General features: G+C 46.0%; 1 protein-coding gene across 4 annotated transcripts in view; it reads right to left on the bottom strand.

The window, feature by feature from the left end:
* Positions 1-20271, bottom strand: part of sdk1a (sidekick cell adhesion molecule 1a) — a 1043142-nt gene that overhangs the window by 426421 nt on the left and 596450 nt on the right. For all 4 annotated transcript variants that reach the window (XM_038820122.1, XM_038820123.1, XM_038820124.1 and 1 more), the window contains one exon: positions 11610-11721. In XM_038820122.1, coding sequence (XP_038676050.1) covers positions 11610-11721 — 112 coding nt within the window. The remainder of the gene's footprint in view (positions 1-11609; positions 11722-20271) is intronic.

The following is a 20271-nucleotide window of genomic DNA, read 5'->3' as shown; positions in this document are numbered from 1 at the left end:
AAAAGACCCCGCGATTCAACAAGACTTTGCCATCATTTTTGGCCTCGGCGGGGAAACCCCATTGAGGTCGTACTTACTTCATTTCCTGCACTGACAAGCTCAGCTCGCGGTGAAGAAAAACAATTTGCGGCGCCATTTTTACAGGCTGCCCCGATCTTTTGATCCCCTCAGGAATCACACCGTGGCCTCCACCCCACTTGGGGTCCTTGTGCCCCACCTCACCCCACTTCTTATGGGCAAGTCACCCCAGGCCTGACCGCTGGCACAGGCAACCTGGCACCCAGGCACATTGTCACTGTATGTCTCGCACCCTAGCAATGCCAGGGTGACACTTTCAGGGTGCGGAGATAGCAGTGCCAAGGTGCCAGGCTGGCAGTGCCCAAATGCCAGTGGCTCTGCCCAGGGTCCGACCATCCAGGGGTCTATAATGGCCTGGGAGAGGCCCCTCACCCCAGCGGCCATAACAACAGATCCACGTTTGTTTGGACCAGTACTAAATGGCACCCTGGCGGGGTCTCCCAGACATGGCCATTAGGTCTCAGGCGCTGGGAGAATCCAGCGCAGATGTATTTAAATGAGCTTAATGGCTCATTTAAATATGTCCATATGGATCATGTCTAGTGAGCGCGTGATCCAGCTTTGAGAGTCGCCAATATCATGAGAGGCCTCTTATGCCATTCAATGGCCTCGTCGTGTCATCCCGATATCGCGTTGCGCCCTGTATATTAATTTTATAGCTGTCAGTATTATTCTATTTGTATGGGAGGTTCATTTAGATAATTTAAGGTCGATGAAAGTGTCTGTTTATTGGCAATTTTTCAATTTACACACAAAAGGCTTCCATTACCTTCCTTATCTCTCGGCACTGGTGTTTTAATTGGATTATTGGTTTGACATTTTTAAAATCAACTGTGCTCCTACTGTCTAGACATGCAATTATCAATAAACAAAGCCTTGACAAGGTCAAATATCAAAGTTAATATACAGAAATGCAGCAGGAAAAACAAATAAATACAAGGTAATAAATTTGCAGTGGCAAAAACAGACCAAAACAAAACTACACAATGAATGATAGTCATACGCAGATGTTATGTGGTTGCATTTTAGCAAATGCCTGACAGAAACTAACAGAGCAAAAGGGGGCTGAAAATCTGCAAGTCATAATTCTGGTTGTTACGTTGGCATTGCAGCAGCCTTTGCCTTCCAATCTTATTCTGGTCGAAGTATGTGTGGTCATTGTAATGTTTAAGTCAGGATAGGACTGCGAGTGCCATTGTTGTAAATTCTCTGCCACCCACCTACCTTTGGAGATGGAGGCTGCGTGAGTATCTGCCAATTTCAAAGAACAAAGAAAAGTACAGCACAGGAACAGGCCCTTCGGCCCTCCAAGCCTGCGCCGACCATGCTCCCCGTCTAAACTAAAATCTTCTACACTTCCGGGGTCCGTATCCATCTATTCCCATCCTATTCATGTATTTGTCAAGATGCCCCTTAAACATCACTATCGTCCCTGCTTCCACTACCTCCTCCGGCAGCAGGTTCCAGGCACCCACTACCCTGTGTAAAAAACTTACCTCGTACATCTCCTCTAAACCTTGCCCCTCGCACCTTAGCAATTGACCCCTCTACCCTGGGAAAAAGACTCTGACTATCCACTCTGTCTATGCTCCTCATAATCTTGTAGGCCTCTATCAGGTCGCCCCTCAACCTCCTTCGTTCCAGTGAGAACAAACCAAGTTTATTCAGCCTCTTCTTATAGCTAGTGGCCTCCATACCAGGCAACATCCTGGTAAATCTCTTCTGCGCCCTCTCTAAAGCCCCCATATCCTTCTGGTAGTGTGGCGACCAGAATTGAACACTATACTCCAAGTGTGGCCTCACTAAGGTTCTATACAGCTGCAACATGACTTGCCAATTTTTATACTCAGTGCCCCGGCCAATGAAGGCAAGCATGCCGTAAACCTTCTTGACTACCTTCTCCACCTGTGTTGCCCCTTTTAGTGACCTGTGGACCTGTACATCAAGATTTCTATGACTGTCAATACTCTTGAGGGTTCTACCATTCACTATATATTCCCAACCTGTATTAGACCTTCCAAAATGCATTACCGCACATTTGTCCGGATTAAACTCCATCTGCCATCTCGCCGCCCAAGTCTCCAAACGATCTAAATCCTGCTGTATCCTCCGACAGTCCTCATCACTATCCGCAATTCCACCAACCTTTGTGTCGTCCGCAAAGTTACCAATCAGACCAGTTACATTTTCCTCCAAATCATTTATATATACTACAAACAGCAAAGGTCCCAGCACTGATCCCTGCGGAACACCACTAGTCACAGCCCTCCAATCAGAAAAACACCCTTCCATTGCTACTCTCTGCCTTCTATGACCTAGCCAGTTCTGTATCCATCTTGCCAGCTCACCACTGATCCCATGTGACTTCTCCTTTTGTACCAGTCTGCCATGAGGGACCTTGTCAAAGGCCTTACTGGGAACTTCCGGTGGCAGCTATGAAGGAGTAGGTCGCACATTTGGTGGTTCCCGCTAGGGTCGGACCTTTGGACCTTTTTCCTCCAATTTTGTATCGGACTTGATTTGGTAAATTGATGGTAGAGGCAATTGTGGAGTGGATTCCTACATCGGTGCATGGAGAGGCGGACTAGAAGTGTTCGCAAAGGAAGAAATAGACAAACAGAGAAGGCTTGGGCTGAAGCTGCAGCGGGAGAAAGCATGGCGGATGATTGGAGTGCCGGCTTGTCGACCCAGCGGCAACGGAGCAGCTGATGCAGTTTATTCCGGAGGGCTTTGCCAAGCAGGAGCAAGACTGCTTGGACCTGATTGAAGAATCGATTGCACGGCTGGAACTTAGACTGGATGCTCAAGACCGGGCAATCCAGAAAGTAGAGAAGGCACTGGCTGAGCAGGAGGAACATCAAACTGCGGTGGAGTTTGAGGTGGGGCTGCTAAGAGACCAGCAGAAAAGGCTGCAGGAGAAGGTGGAAGATCTAGAGAATAGGGTCCGCCGGCAGAACTCGAGAATCGTCGGTCTCCCGGAGGGGTCCGAAGGAGCGGATGCTGGGGCATATATAGCGAGCATGTTCGAGAAGTTGCTGGGGGATGGGACGTTCACCTGACCCTTGGGAGGTGGACAGGGCTGACAGAGCACTCATGAGGAAGCCGCGGGACACCCCCCCCCCCCCCCCGCAATGTTTTTATTTTGAGTTGACTGAGGAAGTGACGGACTTCACAAGAAGTAAAGGATTGGTAGCGGACTGAGGACTTTGAACTTTGCTGCAACACTCAAGTTAAAAATTTTCTTGTTTTTTTTTCTTTGGGACGTTATTTGTAATGCCTTCTGTATTGATTTGGGGCCTGTTGCAGAGCTGAGTGAGTTAAAGTTTACATTTGCAGTAATGTGGGATGGAATTGTGTTTGTTAGATGCTGGATATTCTATTTGATCTTTTTTTTGTTTATCGTGTTTTTTTTAGGGGAATTGTGTTGGGACTGCTTTTCTTTTGAATATGTATGTCCGAGCGCGGTTTTGGGGGGGGGGGACTTTGGGTGGGAGAATGTCTGGCGCAATGGGCGGAGGTCACCAAGCTAGTTGGGCAGGCTAGCTTACGGAAGCGCAGTGAGGGGTGAGCAGATGTTATGCTTGTCGAAGGGGTCAGTTTACATAATGCTATTACTCGGGGTGGGGGGGAGGGGGAGGGGGGGGGGGGGGGAGATGTTCTGCTGACGGGGGAGGGACTTTTGCTGTGGGACAGAAAGGAGGTCGGGGCGGAGGCTGCCTAGGGGCGGGCCGGCAGATGCATGGGGCGCAAGCTGGAGACAGGCCCAAGAAAGGCGATGGCTGATTGGCGAAGGGGGGTGCGATGAGCCCCCCAACTAGGCTGATCACATGGAATGAGAGACGGCTAAATGGGCCGGTTAAGAGGGCACGCGTGTTCACGGATTTGAAAGACCTGAAGGCGGACATGGTAATGCTACAGGAGACACACCTTAGAGTAACTGATCAGATCAGATTAAGGAAGGGATGGGTCGGACAGGATTTTCATTCGGGGCTGGTCTCAAAGACTAGAGGGGTCGCGATCGTGATTGATAAGCGGGTGTTATTTGAGGCGGGAAGAATAATCGTGGATATGGGAAGTCGGTACATTATGGTCAGTAGGAAACTGGAGGGGGTGCAGGTGGTCCTAGTAAATGTGTATGCGCCAAATTGGGATGATGTGGAGAAAAGAGGATGCTGGGGAAGATCCCGGACCTGGATTTGCATAAGTTGGTCATAGGAGGGACTTGAACACAGTTATTGACCCTGGGTTAGACCGGTCGAGCTCAAGGACAGGCAGGGTGCCAGCAATGACAAAGGAACTAGAGGGGTTTATGGAGCAGATGGGGGGGTGGGGGGGTGGACCCATGGAGATTTGGTCAGCCGAGATTTTGGTCATGCACTCACTAGTGCATAATGTGTACACCCGGATTGATTTTTTCATTTTGAACAGGGCTCTACTGACGGGAGTAGTGGACACGGGGTATTCGGTGATCACAATCTCAGATCATGCCCCGCACTGGGTAGACCTACAGGTTAGCAGAGAGAGTAGCCAGCGCCCACAATGGAGGCTGGACATGGGACTTTTAGCTGACGAAGAGGTGTGCGGGCAGCTGAGGAAATGTATTCAGAACTACCTTGAATTCAACGACACGGGTGAAGTTTCGGCGGCGGTGGTTAGAGGGGAGCTGATCTCGAAACGGGCCCACAGGGAGAAGGCAGACAGAGCAGAGATGGACCGACTGATAAAGGAGATATTGCAGGTCGACAGGAGGTAGGCGGAAACCCCAGAGGCAGGGCTTTTAAGGGAACAACGGAGGCTACAGGCGGAGTTTGGCTTGTAAACTACAAGGAGGGTGGTAGAGCAGCTGAGGAAGGCGAGGGGGGCAATCTATGAGCATGGGGAGAAGCCCAGCAGAATGCTTGCACAGCAACTTAGAAAGAGGGAGGCAGCCAGGGAGAGTGGGAAAGTAAAGGATGGGGACGAGAACCTGGTTGGAGACTCAGCAGGGGTGAACAAGGCGTTCAAGGAGGTTTACAGTAGGCTGTATGGGTCAAAACCCCCAGGTGGGCCGGAGGGGATGAGGCACTTTCTAGGGGGGCTGAATTTCCCCGAACGTGGTAGAAGGGCTGGGGGCCCCGATCGGGTTGGAAGAGATAGCAGAAGGTCTGAAGACCATGCAGTCGGGTAAAGCCCCGGGGCCGGACGGGTACCCAGTGGAGTTTTATAAAAGGTTCTCTGGGATATTGGGGCCGCTGTTGATGAGGACATTCAATGAAGCAAGGGAGCGCGGGGTGCTTCCCCCGACGATGTCACAGGCCACAATCTCATTGATCCTGAAGCGGGACAAGGACCCGGAGCTATGTGGGTCCTACAAGCTGATATCCCTATTGAATGTGGACGCCAAACTGCTGCACAAAATCTTGTCCTCTAGGATTGAAGACTGTGTTCCTGACGTGATTGGAGAGGACCAGATGGGGTTTGTTAATGGTAAGCAGTTGGTGGCCAATGTAAGAAGGTTATTAAACGTGATCATGATGCCCCCGGAAGTAGGGAGGTGGAGGTAGTGGTCGCAATGGACGCAGAAAAGGCTTTTGATCGGGTGGAATGGGAATATCTGTAGGAAGCACTGGGACGATTTGGATTTGGGCGGGGCTTTATTGACTGGGTTAGGTTGTTTTATCAGGCTCCTGTTGCGAGCGTACGGACGAATAGGACAACATCGGACTATTTCAGGCTGCATCGGGGGACGAGACAGGGATGACCCCTTTCCCCACTATTGTTCGAGTTAGCCATAGAGCCGTTGGCAATTGCGCTGAGAGCCTCAAGGGGCTAGTCCAGAGGGGAGGAGTGGAAGACAGAGTCTTGCTTTACGCAGACGACCGGCTCCTGTATGTATCGGACCCACTGGAGGAGATGGAAGAAATTATGAGGGTTCTGGGGGAATTTGGCCGGTTTTCGGGGCATAAACTAAATATGGGGAAAAGTGAGATGTTCGCGGTCCAGGCAAGGGGGCAGGAGAGGCGATTGGGGGAACTGCCGTTTATGGCGGTAGGGGGAAGCTTTCGGGACCGAGGCATCCAGGTGGCACGGGAATGGGAACGGCTACACAAGTTAAATTTGGCCTGATTAGTAGACCAAATGAAGGATGATTTTTGGAGGTAGGACACGCTCCCGCTGTCACTAGCTAGGAGGGTGCAGACAGTGAAAATGACGGTCCTCCCGAGATTGCTGTTTGTGTTTCAGTGTCCCCCCATCTTTATTCCGCGGTCCTTTTTTAAATGGGTCAATAAGTTAATCACTGGCTTTGTATGGGCGGGTAAGACCCCACGAGTAAAAAAGGGGATGCTTGAGCGAAGCCGGGGGTTGGGCAAGCTGGTGCTGCTGAAATTTAGTAATTATTATTGGCCGGCGAATATAGCCATGATCAGGAAGTGGGTGGTGGGGGAAGGGTTGGTATGGGTGCTTGTGGAGGCGGCTTCATGCAAGGGCATCAGTTTGGGAGCATTGGTAATGGTGCCTCTGCCGTTCCGCCGGCACGGTACTCCACCAGCCCGTGGTGGTGGCGGCCCTGAGGCATGTGGAAGTGGAGGGAGCATCGGTGTGGTCTCCAATCTGTAATAATCACCGGTTTGCCTCGGGAAGGATGGATGGAGGGTTTCGAAGATGGTAGAGAGCAGGGATTGAGACGATGGGGGATATGTTTATAGAGGGGAGCTTTTCTCAGCAGAGGGAGCCGAGGAGAAATTTGGATTGGCGAGGGGAAATGAATACAGGTGCGGGACTTCCTAGGTAGACAGGTCTCCACCTTCCCGCACCTACCACCAAGCAGGATTCAGCACAGGGTAGTTTCTAGAGTGTGGGTGGGAGAAGGGAGAGTCTTTGACATTTACAAGGAACTTATGGGGTCAGAGGAGACGCAGACCGAGGAGCTGAAGCGCAAGTGGGAGGAGGAGCTGGGAGGAGAGATAGAGGACGGTCTCTGGGCGGATGCGTTGAGTAGAGTCAACGCTTCCGCAACATGTGCCAGGCTCAGCCTGATACAATTCAAGGTCGTTCACCGGGCCCACATGACAGTGGCCTGGATGAGCAGGTTCTTTAGGATAGAAGATAGGTGGGCAAGGTGTGTGGGAGGGCCAGCGAACCATGTCCACATGTTCTGGACATGCCCGAAGCTCAGGGGATTCTGGCAGGGGTTTGCAGATGTCATATCCAAGGTGTTAAAAACAAAGGTGGCACCGAGTCCAGAGGTGGCGATTTTTGGAGTTTCGGAAGACCCGGGAATCCAGGAGGAGAAAGAGGCAGACGTTCTGGCCTTTGCTTCCCTGGTAGCCCGGAGACGGATTCTAGCTTTCTCTGTCTGGAGAAAATCACGTTTGCCTTGAGAGGGTCAATGTAAGGGTTCGCCTGGAGGAGGCAGCCGTTCATCAACTTCTTTGTGGAAAATTAACAGTCAGCAGAAGAGGGGAATGGGGTGGTTTAGATTAGTTTAGAGTAGGGGGTTAGTAAAGGTGGGACCTGTAAGGGAGGAAGATGGCTTTTTCACTATGTTTATAAATTCATGTACATTGTTTATTTTGTTGTTGTTGTAAAACCATAGATACCTCAATAAAATGTTTATTAAAAAAAGGCCTCACTGGAGTCCATATAGACAACATCCACTGCCCTACCTGCATCAATCAGCTTTGTGACCTCCTCGAAAAACTCTATCAAGTTAGTGGGACACGACCTCCCCTTCACAAAACCGTGCTGCCTCTCGCTAATACGACCACTTGCTTCCAAATGGGAATAGATCCTGTCTGAAAGAATTCTCTCCAGTAATTTTCCTAGCACTGACATAAGGCTCACCGGCCTGTAGTTCCCTGGATTATCCTTGCTACCCTTCTTAAACAAAGGAACAACATTGGCTATTCTCCAGTCCTCCGGGACATAACCTGGAGACAGTGAGGATCCAAAGATTTCTGTCAAGGCCTCAGCAATTTCCTCTCTAGCCTCCATCAGTATTCTGGGGTAGATCCCATCAGGCCCTGGGGACTTATCTACCGTAATATTTTTCAAGACGCCCAACACCTCATCTTTTTGGATCTCAATGTGACCCAGGATATCTACACACCCTTCTCCAGACTCAACATCCACCAATTCCTTCTCTTTGGTAAATACTGATGTGAAGGATTAATTTAGTACCTCTCCCATTTCCTCTGGCTCCACATAGATTCCCTTACCTGTCCTTCAGTGGGCCAATCCTTTCCCTGGCTACCCTCTTGCTTTTTATGTACATATAAAAGGACTTGGGATTTTCCTTAACTCTACTTGCCAATGTCTTTTCGTGACCCCTTTTAGCCCTCCTGACTGCTTGCTTAAGTTCCTTCCTACTTTCCTTATATTCCACATAGGCTTTGTCTGTTCCCAGCCTTCTAGCCTCATTCATGAGGGGGATTTTCTGCTACGGTTTTTTGAGGGGGGGAGATCAGGAATGAGATCAGGTAATTCTGCGGTAATCCCAAAACACGATTTACGCTGGTGGGATTTCGCATTCCTATTGTCAATTATCATGATACATTTAAATGTATCTATTAGGCCGTTATACTTGATAGTCTCCCCAGTTAGATTGCCATTCAAGTTGACGTGAGAGAATGCTGAGGTAAATCACGACTGGTCTCCCCGAAGCATGTGCCTGGTAAGTAGAGCCTGTCGGAGGAGTTCAGGTGTGTGCTTAGGTGGCACGGTAGCATAGTGGTTAGCACTATTGCCTCACAGCGCCAGGGATCGTAGTTCGATTCCCATCTTGGGTCACCGTCTGTGCGGAGGCTGCACGTTCACCCCATGTCTGCATGGGTTTCCTCTGGGTGCTCCGGTTTCCTCCCACCGTCCAAAGATGTGCGGGTTAGGTGGATTGGTCACGCTAAATTGTCCTGTAGTGTTTAAAAAGTTAGGTGGGGTTGCTGGGTTACAGGGATAGGGTGGAAGTGTGGGTTTAGGTCGGGTGCACTTTCAGGGGCCGAATGGCCGCCTTCTGCACTGTAAATTCTATGATTCTATGCTTGTGCAGAGGGGCGGGGGGTATGGGTCACTCCCGGCACTTCCACCAACATTGACAACGGAGAGTGCCTGGATGGGGGTGGAGATGTTCTGTGGGGTGTCCAGGAGGGGATGGTTGTATTTAATTTTTTTTTTGTTTTGCGACGCATGTGATCTTTTAGAACATATATTGCTGAGCTAGCATGACGTAGTGGGAACCGCTCCTTGGAATTTTATTTTCTATGTGCCTAACAATACAGGGGAGGAAGCCGCCATTGAGACCGGCGGCATCCATGTTGTTTTACTCACCTGCTGCCATACTCTGCAATAATATGAGACAAAATCCGCCCCTAACACTGCAGATCTATACTTCACATGGCCGATCTGTATAAAACAAATTCTTCTCTTTTTCTATCTAAGCCATGTCCCTAGACTGGACCCAATGAAAGGGGACCACACCTGTCTCTGTGGGTGCCGGGTGTACCTATTCTCTACTGATATAAGTGGGTCTGACCGGGTCAAAGGACAGGAAACGTCAGATATAGTGGGATATCCTGCCTCGGACCACGCTCTTTGTCTTGTGGAGGGCTGAATAGAAGTACTGCCTTTGACACGGTGATTAAGAAACTACCCGAAACATCTTCTGGGGGGATCTGCCTGAGTTACAGCTCAAGATTGACAGAAACATCAAGGAAATTCAGCCACATGTTTCTCAAAAGGTAATATGTTCAGAATGCCATTTATCCACATTTGTATAATTTTTTATAAGACTTCCACCTGTCAATTCATCGCCAAGCTATTTTCCTTGACCAAATGTCATTATATCTGTCTACTGCCAATGTTAATGGGAAATTCTGGCAGTTCCATCGTGGGTACTACTACTTAAGAAGAAAAAGAGGGTAAATTATAAGAAGAGGGTAAAGTCAGGGGCTGGTTTAGCACAGGGCTAAATCGCTGGCTTTTAAAACAGACCAAGGCAGACCAGCAGCACGGTTCAATTCCCGTACCAGCCTCCCCGAACAGGCACCGGAATGTGGCGACTGGGGGCTTTTCACAGTAACTTCATTTGAAGCCTACTTGTGACAATAAGCGATTTTCATTTTCAATTGGACCAAAGGTCCTGGTTGTTCAGAGAGTCATTTAAATTGCTGGGCTTTGCATTGAACCAAAGTTACAGAATGCAGTCTAAAAGGATGGATTGGTGCTCATTATGAGGACATCTTCTCCAGAAAGGGGCTTTGGCAGGGCCTTCTGCTTGCCTTGGAGATTACTGACAACTCTGCTCCTGGTTATCCCAAACATAACTGGAGTGACACTAATTTATGTGCACCTTGTGGGGAGGAGCCATCAGCGGTCATCCAGTGGGAGGAAAACCCAGGTCAAGGCCGAGAAGTAACAGTAGTGCTGACTGACCGGTTTTTAATACTGCTCCTGATGCTGCCCAATTTCAACATCAGATGGCTGGGGAATTTAACCAGGGAATCCAGATGTAATTCAGATAAGCATGAAAACTAGAATCTCTATAGTTATAAACTCATAACTTTAACCCTAACAGTCAATGGAACATGGTTGAACATAAGCTGGCTTAAAATTTTATGTATTTCTGTGATAAATGACTATGCCTATACTTACATTGTCATGATTTAAGTACTCCCTTCTACATATGGCGGCATTACAGAATCTCGTTTGGCAGGAGGGTGCAATTACAGTAAGATAGGCTTATGCAAACAATTTTCATTATAAATGTGAGCATAATAATTTATAATAGAAATAGCTGACAGAACGTTTTTGCAGAACTGAAAGATTTTAAAAATATATTAATGGTTGATCACTCATGCACACAATGCGTGATATGATGACTCTTATCTTCACCTCCCGTGTTACCCTCTCTTCTGCCTCTCTTCCCTCAACTTGCCACAGATTTTTTTCTGTCTGCTTCTGTTTGTTCCACTTGGGCGGAGGTGGTAGTTGGTATGGCGTAGACTGGAAGATCAAAGGACTCCCACATAGGGTGGGAATGAGAGTTGGAAGAAACTGTGTCTCTCGGCCAAAACCTTCCTATCGCCGCCACCCCCCCCCCCCCCCCCACCCCCTCCGCCCTCATTACTTGTGTTTATCTATTTCCTCACAGTTCTCCCTATCCCTTCACCTTCCTACTATTCCACCACTCCATCGCTCTTAACGTGGTTTAGTTTGCTTTCAAAATTCAAATCCTTTTTTAAAGAAATAAAGTTAGAATGAAGGAAGAATCTGCCTATTTATTTGGCTTTCTCGCCCTAAATATATAACCTCTTTGTCTGCTAGATGGGCATTAGATTCGAAGTCTTAGAATTATGTGTTTGACCCGAATATGTAGGCTTTAAAATGTTAAATTTTTAAAAAATGTATCAAAATTGACTGACTGTTTTCCTTTCCTTCAATTTAAAAGCATCTTCTGACATTTACAGAAGATAAAGAACATATAACAGGCGTACACAGTAATTTCTTTACAGACCAGCATTCACTAATATATACCTTGTTTTTTTTCTCCCACTCACCTTGCATTGGCAATACATTCTAGAGTGACCTCACTTGTGCCAGCAACGATGCTGGTGTTTTTCGGAGGAACAACAATTGTTGGTGCCACAGGGTCAGCTTGCTCGTCAGCATCTGTATGGAGAAGAATGCAAGTTTCAAGCAGGGATCAAAGGATATTATCCAATTTTATAGCAAATGCTGTGTGTACAACAGAATGTCAAACATCCAGGCTCAAGTACCTTTCACTTTACACTTGCTAAACATCCAGGTCATTTCAAAAACCTGTGCTTCGACCTTTAGCACAAATTTGAATTTGTGGTCAAGCAGAGGTCTCAGAAACAATGCATATCATGTCACAACAATGATGAACAATTTCCTCAACGATGAAAAATCTAAAGCAAGTTTTAGGTGTAAAGTGATCGTTTTGTAATTTCTGTTTACCAGAAGCTACAGAACTATAACAAAAATTTACAGAATCTTGTGTTCAAAACAATAACAGACCCTGGACTAGAGGTCACTCTCTGCCGTATACAGAACAAGAATAAATATGATTTATAAGATGGGATAGGAAAAATAATGAGGCACAAATTAAGAACAGGGAAATGCCACATGACCAAAGCAAAAAATCTCCTCTCAATCAGAAGAAAATGCTAAGAAAAAAATATGCTGTTGCCTTTTAACTATCGTTAATCTATCAAGAATATGGCGGCACGGTGGTTAGCACTGTTGCCTCATAGCACCAGGGACCCAGATTTGATTCCAACCTTGGGTGACTGTGGAGTTTGCACTTCCTCTCCGTGTCTGCGTGGGTTTCCTTCCACAGACCAAAAATGTGCAGGTTAGGAGGATTGACCATGATAAATCACTTCTTAGAATTGGGGTTTCAGGGTTGTGGGGAAAGGGCGGGGATTGGGCCTGGTGTGGTGTTCCTTCAGGGTTGCTGCTGAATCGATGGGCTGAATGGTCTCCTTCTGCACTGTCGGAATTCTACGATTCTAAGAATATTAAATAATAATGAACATAGAATCGCACAATTCAGAAGCGGCCCTACGGCCCATCAAGTCTGCACCATTAAAAAACTACTCTATATCTACACTAATCCCACTTCCCAGCACTTGGCCCATATTCTTGAATGTTATTTCAAGTGCTCATCCACTGCCTCGAACTGCTGCAGTCTGCGTGGTGTAGGTTCTTCCACAGCATTGTAAGGTAGAGATTTCCAAGATTTTGACCCATAACCAAAGAAGGAATGGCAACATAGTTCTAAGCCAAGACGGTGCCTGGCTTGAAAGTTGGTGGTATTCCTACCTTCCTGCAGCCCTTGTGCTTCTTGGTGCGACAGGTTGCTGCTTTGTAAGGTGCTATTGAAAAATCTGTAGTGAGTTGCTATTTTGTAGATGATACACACTGCAGTCACTGTGCATGGGCGGCGGGAAGAGTGAATGTTTAAGGTGTTGGGTGGGATCCAAAGTGTGCCATTTTGCCCTGGATTATGTTGAAATTCTGGAGCGTTGTTGGAGCTATTGATGTTAAGTATTCTATCACACTCCTGACATGTCCCCTATAGATGGTGGGAAAGCCTTGTGCAGTCACAAGGCAGTCATTCCATTAAGAACACCTAGCCCCTGAGATGCTCTTGTAACCGCAATATATGCGGCTAGTCCAGCAAAGCTTCTGGGAAATGGTGACCCCAGGGTATTGACGGTGGTGGATTTGACAAGGAATGAGAGAAATAGCGCACCGACCCTCTATCCTGCACTCCCTCCAAGTACTGTGTAACATAATACAGCTACTAAAATAAATGTATTAATAATACCTGTGATAAAAGGAAGTGCACAGAATATAAGTCTGCTAAGCTTTTCATAAAGCTGGTTAAAATTACACTGGAAAATGTCATTTCGTATCAATTTATAGCATTGGCCCAAAGCCGCTTTGTACCAATTGCAGGCATCCACAAAAGTTTTTTTCTGCGGAGGGAAGTGGGTGAAGATAAGTAATTTAAATTGATTTTATTGGTTCTGCTGCATGAAGTATCCACTGCGACTAGGTGCCCCATAAATCAAAATAATTGCATTTTGTTCTGTGTGGTAACAAGCTGAGCCTTTGTTTCTAATCATACTGCAAGATTTTGTGTTCAGAAGTGGAAAAAGTGAGAACTCAGCCAAAGTAGATTTGTCCAAAGATATTAGAGCGCTGCAGCCCACAACTGTCCTGAACCAGATAACTAATAGATAATAAGGAATGAGTCACACTTCAAAGTGAAACGGTTTTCTTAAAAACCGACAGTATGCCTATGTAAGTAACGCAAATCGACTTAAAAAAACAATTCACTATTAAAAGTGTTCTGAAAAATTTAAAGCTGATCAAAGCCTGACCACTGCTGTTTGTAGATAATTAAGTGACAATAAATAGCTCCCAATATCTGTAATGCTGTCTGCAAAACTGCCCGAACAAATAGGAGTTAAAAGGGAAGGAAGGGTGGATTCTAAGAGATATGCAGGTTGGAAAATCAAGTTTGCAACAGATTTGCAACTCAGCTTTCTCATGAATGATTAGGACCATAGAAAGCATCCTATCTGGCTGAATCACAGCCTGGTGTGGCAACTGCTCGGCCCAGGACCGTACAAAACTTGAGAGAGTCGTGAACACAGCCCAGTCCATCACACGAACCAGCCTCCCATCCATCAACTCCATCGACACCTACCATTATCTGGGGAAAGCGGGCTGCATAATCAAAGACCCCTCCCACCCGGGATGGACTTGCATCAGTCCAGCAATTCTCCGGGACCCGAGAATCGGCGTGTTCACGGAGTACTCCATTGCCAGAGGCCCGCCCAGCGCTCCTACGCTCCAGACCGGCCGAGAACCCGACGGTGTGGTTCTAACCACCTATCGCCGTTCAGGAAGCTTGGGTGGCGGTGGCAGACTGAGTCTGCAGCCACCCTGGTGGGGGGCGGGGGGATTGGACATCGGTGGGGAGGGGAGGCCTACATTTTCTCAGTTGCCTCCGCGGTCCGAGTCTGCCATGATACTTGGCGCGGCCGCTGGAGACCATCGCTGTGCGCATGCGCGGACTCGAAGCCGGAAGTGCTGGTGCCTGTTTACGCTGCTAAAGCTGCGTGAATCACTCTGGGTCCCTGCTAGCACCCTGCAGGTGAGTGAATAGGCTTATCTTTTTTATAGGAAACATAGGAAATGCCTGCATTTTTACACCGCTTTGGGGACATAGTCCCATTTTGGGAGAATCCAGCCAGGGGCTATGAAATATGGAGTACATGCAAGAAATTAATTAAAAATTACTTTTCATTAAAACCTACAGTAAGCTACAGAGCAAAAGCTGACCAAGCATACACATGGTCTGTTAGGAAAGAGTTAATGTTCCCTCATACTTAAGTTAAAATTGTGGAGTTTTAATTATTTAATAGATTGCACTTTTGTTTAGCAGACTGCGACAATATATAAAAGGAGATACAGATGGCAATGTTTTGTTGTGGAGAAGTGATCCTGAACACAATAAACTTGGGAGTCAAAGAAGCCAAGACTTGCTTCCTAGTTCTTGCTGTAGAGTTACCATCGGAGTTTAATAAGGTCAACTCCTTTCACATCAATGGGACAGTGCTGATAAAGATAAAACAAATCTAGAAGCCTCAATCCTAAGAGTCCTTACAAAGCCAACTCGCACTTACAATGACAACTCGCACTGAAGTACAATGCTAGCTTAGGTAAGTAAAACCACTGTCAGATAAAGGAACACTGGGACCCAAGTCTTATTATCTTACTGGACGCAATAGGTGGACCCAGCAGTTCGACCAACATCATTGCTACACATCTCCAGTTTTTCAAGAATAAATTCAGAAAAACATTTCTTAGAAATTGGGTGGACAATCTAATTTTAATAGGAGGGTCTTCTCACCTAATATGGGATAATGAATAGGGGTGGTCTACTATTTAGTGAATGACCATCTTCCACACCAACTTCTAATTATGCAACACCAAAAATTCATTGTAGATATCGCCACAAAATTTGAGTTATCAGATTTGTTAAGGAAGAGTGTGATAGCGGTCACCTCCATGTGAGATCCATTCTAACAACTCTCACTCTCAGGGGTTAAGATGATGTTATTTTGAGCTTGCTAGATCGCCAATTTCTCTTTTAAAATCTATTATTTGTACTAAGAAAGATTTGGGATTCTCTCATAGATATTAGAATTAGTTATCTTTTAGCTATATAATGTAAGTGTTGCGGTTTAGACTTTGTATAAATACCAAGTTGCACGCTTTTTCATAGTAGTATGTGTATCTGTTCATTTAAAACTTAAATTGCCTCATCGAACATTCTGTATCAAACACTCCACAAGTCCAACTCCTATTCCCTTTGGTGGGGAATGATTTCAGAGGAGTTTTTAACCTGGACTCTTACAATATCTGGGAAATTACAATCTAGCTAAGAATACAGTTGAATTTTAGACTATTGGGAGGAACGTAACACTCTGGACTGACTTTCTTCCTTTGGGTGGAGAGATAGCGAAACACTACAGACTCAAACTACATGTCCTGGAGTCTGGTTCCCTCTGACTGAAGTTGAAGAAGTTAGTTTAGCGATACGCCAGAACCTGTCAGTTTCATGTGGAAGTTACAATTGTAAATACGCCACAGAATATTTAAGCCATATAACTCCAGAAATCCTCGAGTACAGTTTCTTAGGGTAATTGCAAATATTAAGTCCAACTTTGCACCACCACCACCAGTTTCGCGCTGCCACTGTTTACAATCAAGCTGCTCTGCATATGGCCCAGGAAACAATCAAAGAAATTTGCTTAAAGAAAAATAATGAGCTAGATTCTCCAATTTGCAGACTAAGTGCTGGTGTGGTTCGGGAACAGTGGCGTTTTACAGCGGAAAAACGGTGCAGAAGTGCATTGATCCTCCATCTGATCAGTGCACTTTTGCATTGTTTTTCTGCCATAAAACGCCACTGTTCCCATGCCACGCCAGCACCTAGTCTACAAATTGGAGAATCCAGCTCATTATTGGGGGACCAGCAGCCGCACAGCGTAAAGTCCCTTTACCTGCGGATATGGACGAAGAACTGTCAGGACCTTGGCCGCGCATTTGCACGGCAGCGGCCTGAAGCAGTCGTGCCGTACAACATTGCGCCAGCCGTGCGTGGACGTGGCCTGCCAAAAACTGCCCACCTGTAACTCCCCTCTCGCCACCCCCGGCCCAGCCCGCCACTAAAGGCCCCCACCCCCGACTGTGGCGGCTCAGGACTCAGTCCGCAGCCACCACGCAGGGGTCATTAGATTGGACAGTAACATAATGGTAATTAATGTTCCCGAAATAGTAATCCAGAGGATGGATTAGTGCTCTGGGGACAGGAATGCAAATTCCATCAAAGCAGCTGATCAATAGAGTGATATATTTGGCTAAAGTGCTAAACCAAACCCATAAATGCCTTTCGTAGATATAATCTTTCAACGGCACTATTTGAACAAGAAGTGCTTCCCCTGGTGACAATGCCAAACATTCTCCGTCAACTAATACCAAATGTACAAACAGTGATAACAATCTCATTGCTGGTTTTTAGATCTTCTTGCGTGCAAAATGGCTATAGAACAATAAATAAACTTCAGCATAATTGGTTATGAGTTTTTCTTTTAGATGTGCTAAAACATTGGTCTTTCTTTCCATACACAGACATTTATGATGCAAGTCAGGCTAGCTGTTGTATTGAGATGTTAACTAACACAGATGTTTTAGATATAGGTTGAGAGGCGGTAGATTTAGAACTGAGATGAGAAGGAACTACTTCTCGCAGAGGGTGGTGAATTTGTGGAACTCGCTGCCCCATAGTGCGGTGGAATCCGAGTTTCAAGAAGGAGATAGATATATTTCTGATTTTAAAAATGGGTTAAAGGGATATTGGTAACATGCAGGGAAGTGGATTTGAGACCAGGAAGGGATCAACCATGATCTAATTGAATGGCAGAGCCGGCTCGAAGGGCTGAATTGCCAACTTCTGCTCCTAATTCTTATGTTCCTGAAAAGGATACGTGGCTGGACATTCTATAGGGTATGTTGCACTAAACACAAATGTAAAGAGAATTATGTGTGGTGATGATTGAAAAAGGTAATCACAGCAGAATTTCCTGGGCTGGATTCTTCGCCGGTGGGATGCTCCATTTTGCCGGCAGCTCGGGGGTTTCCCGACGCCGTGGGGCTGCCCCACAACGGGAAACCCCATTGCCCGGCCAGCGTAACGGAGCATACCGCCGGCGGGGTGAAACGGAAATGTGGGCCGGAGAGTCCCGCCCCATGTATCAGTGGAGACACAAATCCAGGATTTGGTGCAATGATGATGTCTGGAGTTGGCTTGCTTGATACTACCATCTCTCAGGATAGCAGTACATGCCAAGTTTCTGGCCTATTCCTCCTCAGAGTAACACAATTGTGGAATGTAGCAGATGGCACTGGGCACCCAGAAACAAGCTTCAATGATGCTTTCAATGATAATACCCTGGTCAGGCACAAGCTTCCTTGAAAGGAAAGATAGAATAAAGACTTGAACTTGTATAGCACCTTTCATGACCACCAAATGTCTCAAAATGCTTTACAGACCATCAAGCATTTTTTCAACTGTAGTCACTGTTTTAATGCAGAAAATGTGGCAGCCAATTTGCACATAGCAAATCCCCACAAGTAACAATGTGATAATGTTAAAATAAATCTGTTTGCTGGCTGAAGGATAATATAGGCCGGAATACAAGTAAACCTTCCCTGCTCAATTTTTAAACAGTATCATATGATCTTTTAAGTCCACCTTTTACGGCAGATGGGGCCTGGGGTTAACATCCCATCCAAATGACAGCAGACCCAATTGGCTGCACAGGAGTGTCAGCTTTGATTTTTGTGCTCGAGTCCTTATGTCCTTACGATTCAGAAGTGAGAGTTCTACCAAGTGAGCTATGATTGACAGGTCACCTCAGTCACATGACTCTGTAGCGCATATACAACCAACCCTTTCCATTGTGGTCTTAATTTGCAAGAAGCACTTGAATAGGTAAAGGGATGGCTATGTTTCTTTGAAACAACTTCGGTGTTGCATTTATATTTTATGGGTTGAGTGGGAAATAAGATGGTAGGACACATTCTTCTTAAATGCTGCTGTAATCTCTTAAAGTCCAAATTATGTTGTTTCTTGTTCCATGAAAATGTTCATGGGGATTGTGAAACCTGCTTCTAAGAAGAACCCATTGTGGGTGAGGAAAATGAGGCTGAAAATAAATAAGGGAATCTCACAACATCAGAAGAAAATCCAGGTCTGTGTAGATTGCATGCCAAAAGATCTTGTTGCAAATAATCATTCCGAGCTGCAAAAATCACAAGTGAAACTTTTCATATCCTTTTGGCTCAACACTTTACTTCCACTTGTCTGCCAATCCTGGCAAGGGCTATACCTCAGGTCCCAAGTGCTATGCGAGTGCAAAAGTAAGGCACACACAGTTGTAGTGCTCCTGGTCCTCTTTAGAATATATACATATGAAATCACTCAGAACTTGGGTCCATTTTGCACTCTGCCTGCCAAGACTTAAGAGAGTTCAGAAGGATTTGCTTTTGGGATGAAGAATTGTCATAAACTGCTTCTGCCCCATTTGGTGACTGCATGCTTCAATTATGCTGAAAAAAGCATGGAATTTCTAAGCCAAGATCTTAAAGCGCTTCCTGTTACAGAATTCATGCTTCTCTTTGCAGTCGATTCATTATTACACAAGACTCGTGTTATTATTTGACAAGCGAAAGGTCTTTCAGCAGGAAAGAAACTTGTGTGATGACAAAAAATAGATATCAAGTCAGGGTTACCATGGCACACGAGGAGGCCACTGACCCATCATATTCATGCAGGACTGGGGATGAACAACAAAATCAAAAAATAGAAAGGTCACAGACCTGAAACATTAACTGGGCTTTTCTTTCCACAGTTATTGCCTGACCTGCTGAGTGTTTCCAGATTCATTTCTGATTTTCGGTGTCCACAATATTTTGTTTGTGTAAAAAAAAATACATCTGATCTTTGGTGCTTAGAAACAATGGTAGAAATATATATCAAAAAAGGGACAGTAAAACCCAAAACATGCTAACGAATAGAGGTTTACAAGACGATGAGAGGTTTTCAAAGAGCAGATAGAAAAGAGTCACTTTACCTGGCGAATGGGTCAACATTCAGAGGTCATGTGTTTAAAAACCATTGACAAGAGAAATACAGGGGATTTGAGGAGAATTTATCTCACTCAGAGAGAGTTGCTGGGACCCAGACATCACTATTCCAGCACGTCCCTGAAATACAGGGGATTGGAAGAGAATTTATCTCACTCAGAGAGAGTTGCTGGGATCCAGACATCACTATTCCAGCACGTCCCTGGGAGGTCTCTCATTTTTCACACTCCCCAAATCTTTGGTATCACTGACATCATTTACTTTCAACAGCTTTTATTTAACATCAACTGCACTTAATTGCAATTATTCTGTCAGCACCGGATATAACTTGCACTCACAAGCAATCACCTGGCTATCATTCTATTTCATTTTCATTCTGAACTAACCATTTTCACACAACCACACTTGCCACATGAAATGATAGTTATCAACTGACAACATTTTCATCAATTGCCTTCTTGCTTTGAC

Source organism: Scyliorhinus canicula, chromosome 15 (assembly GCF_902713615.1).
Source record: "Scyliorhinus canicula chromosome 15, sScyCan1.1, whole genome shotgun sequence".
Classification (NCBI taxonomy): domain Eukaryota; kingdom Metazoa; phylum Chordata; class Chondrichthyes; order Carcharhiniformes; family Scyliorhinidae; genus Scyliorhinus; species Scyliorhinus canicula.
Note: the sequence above shows the minus strand (reverse complement) of the source record. Positions and strands in the feature narration are given on the sequence as shown.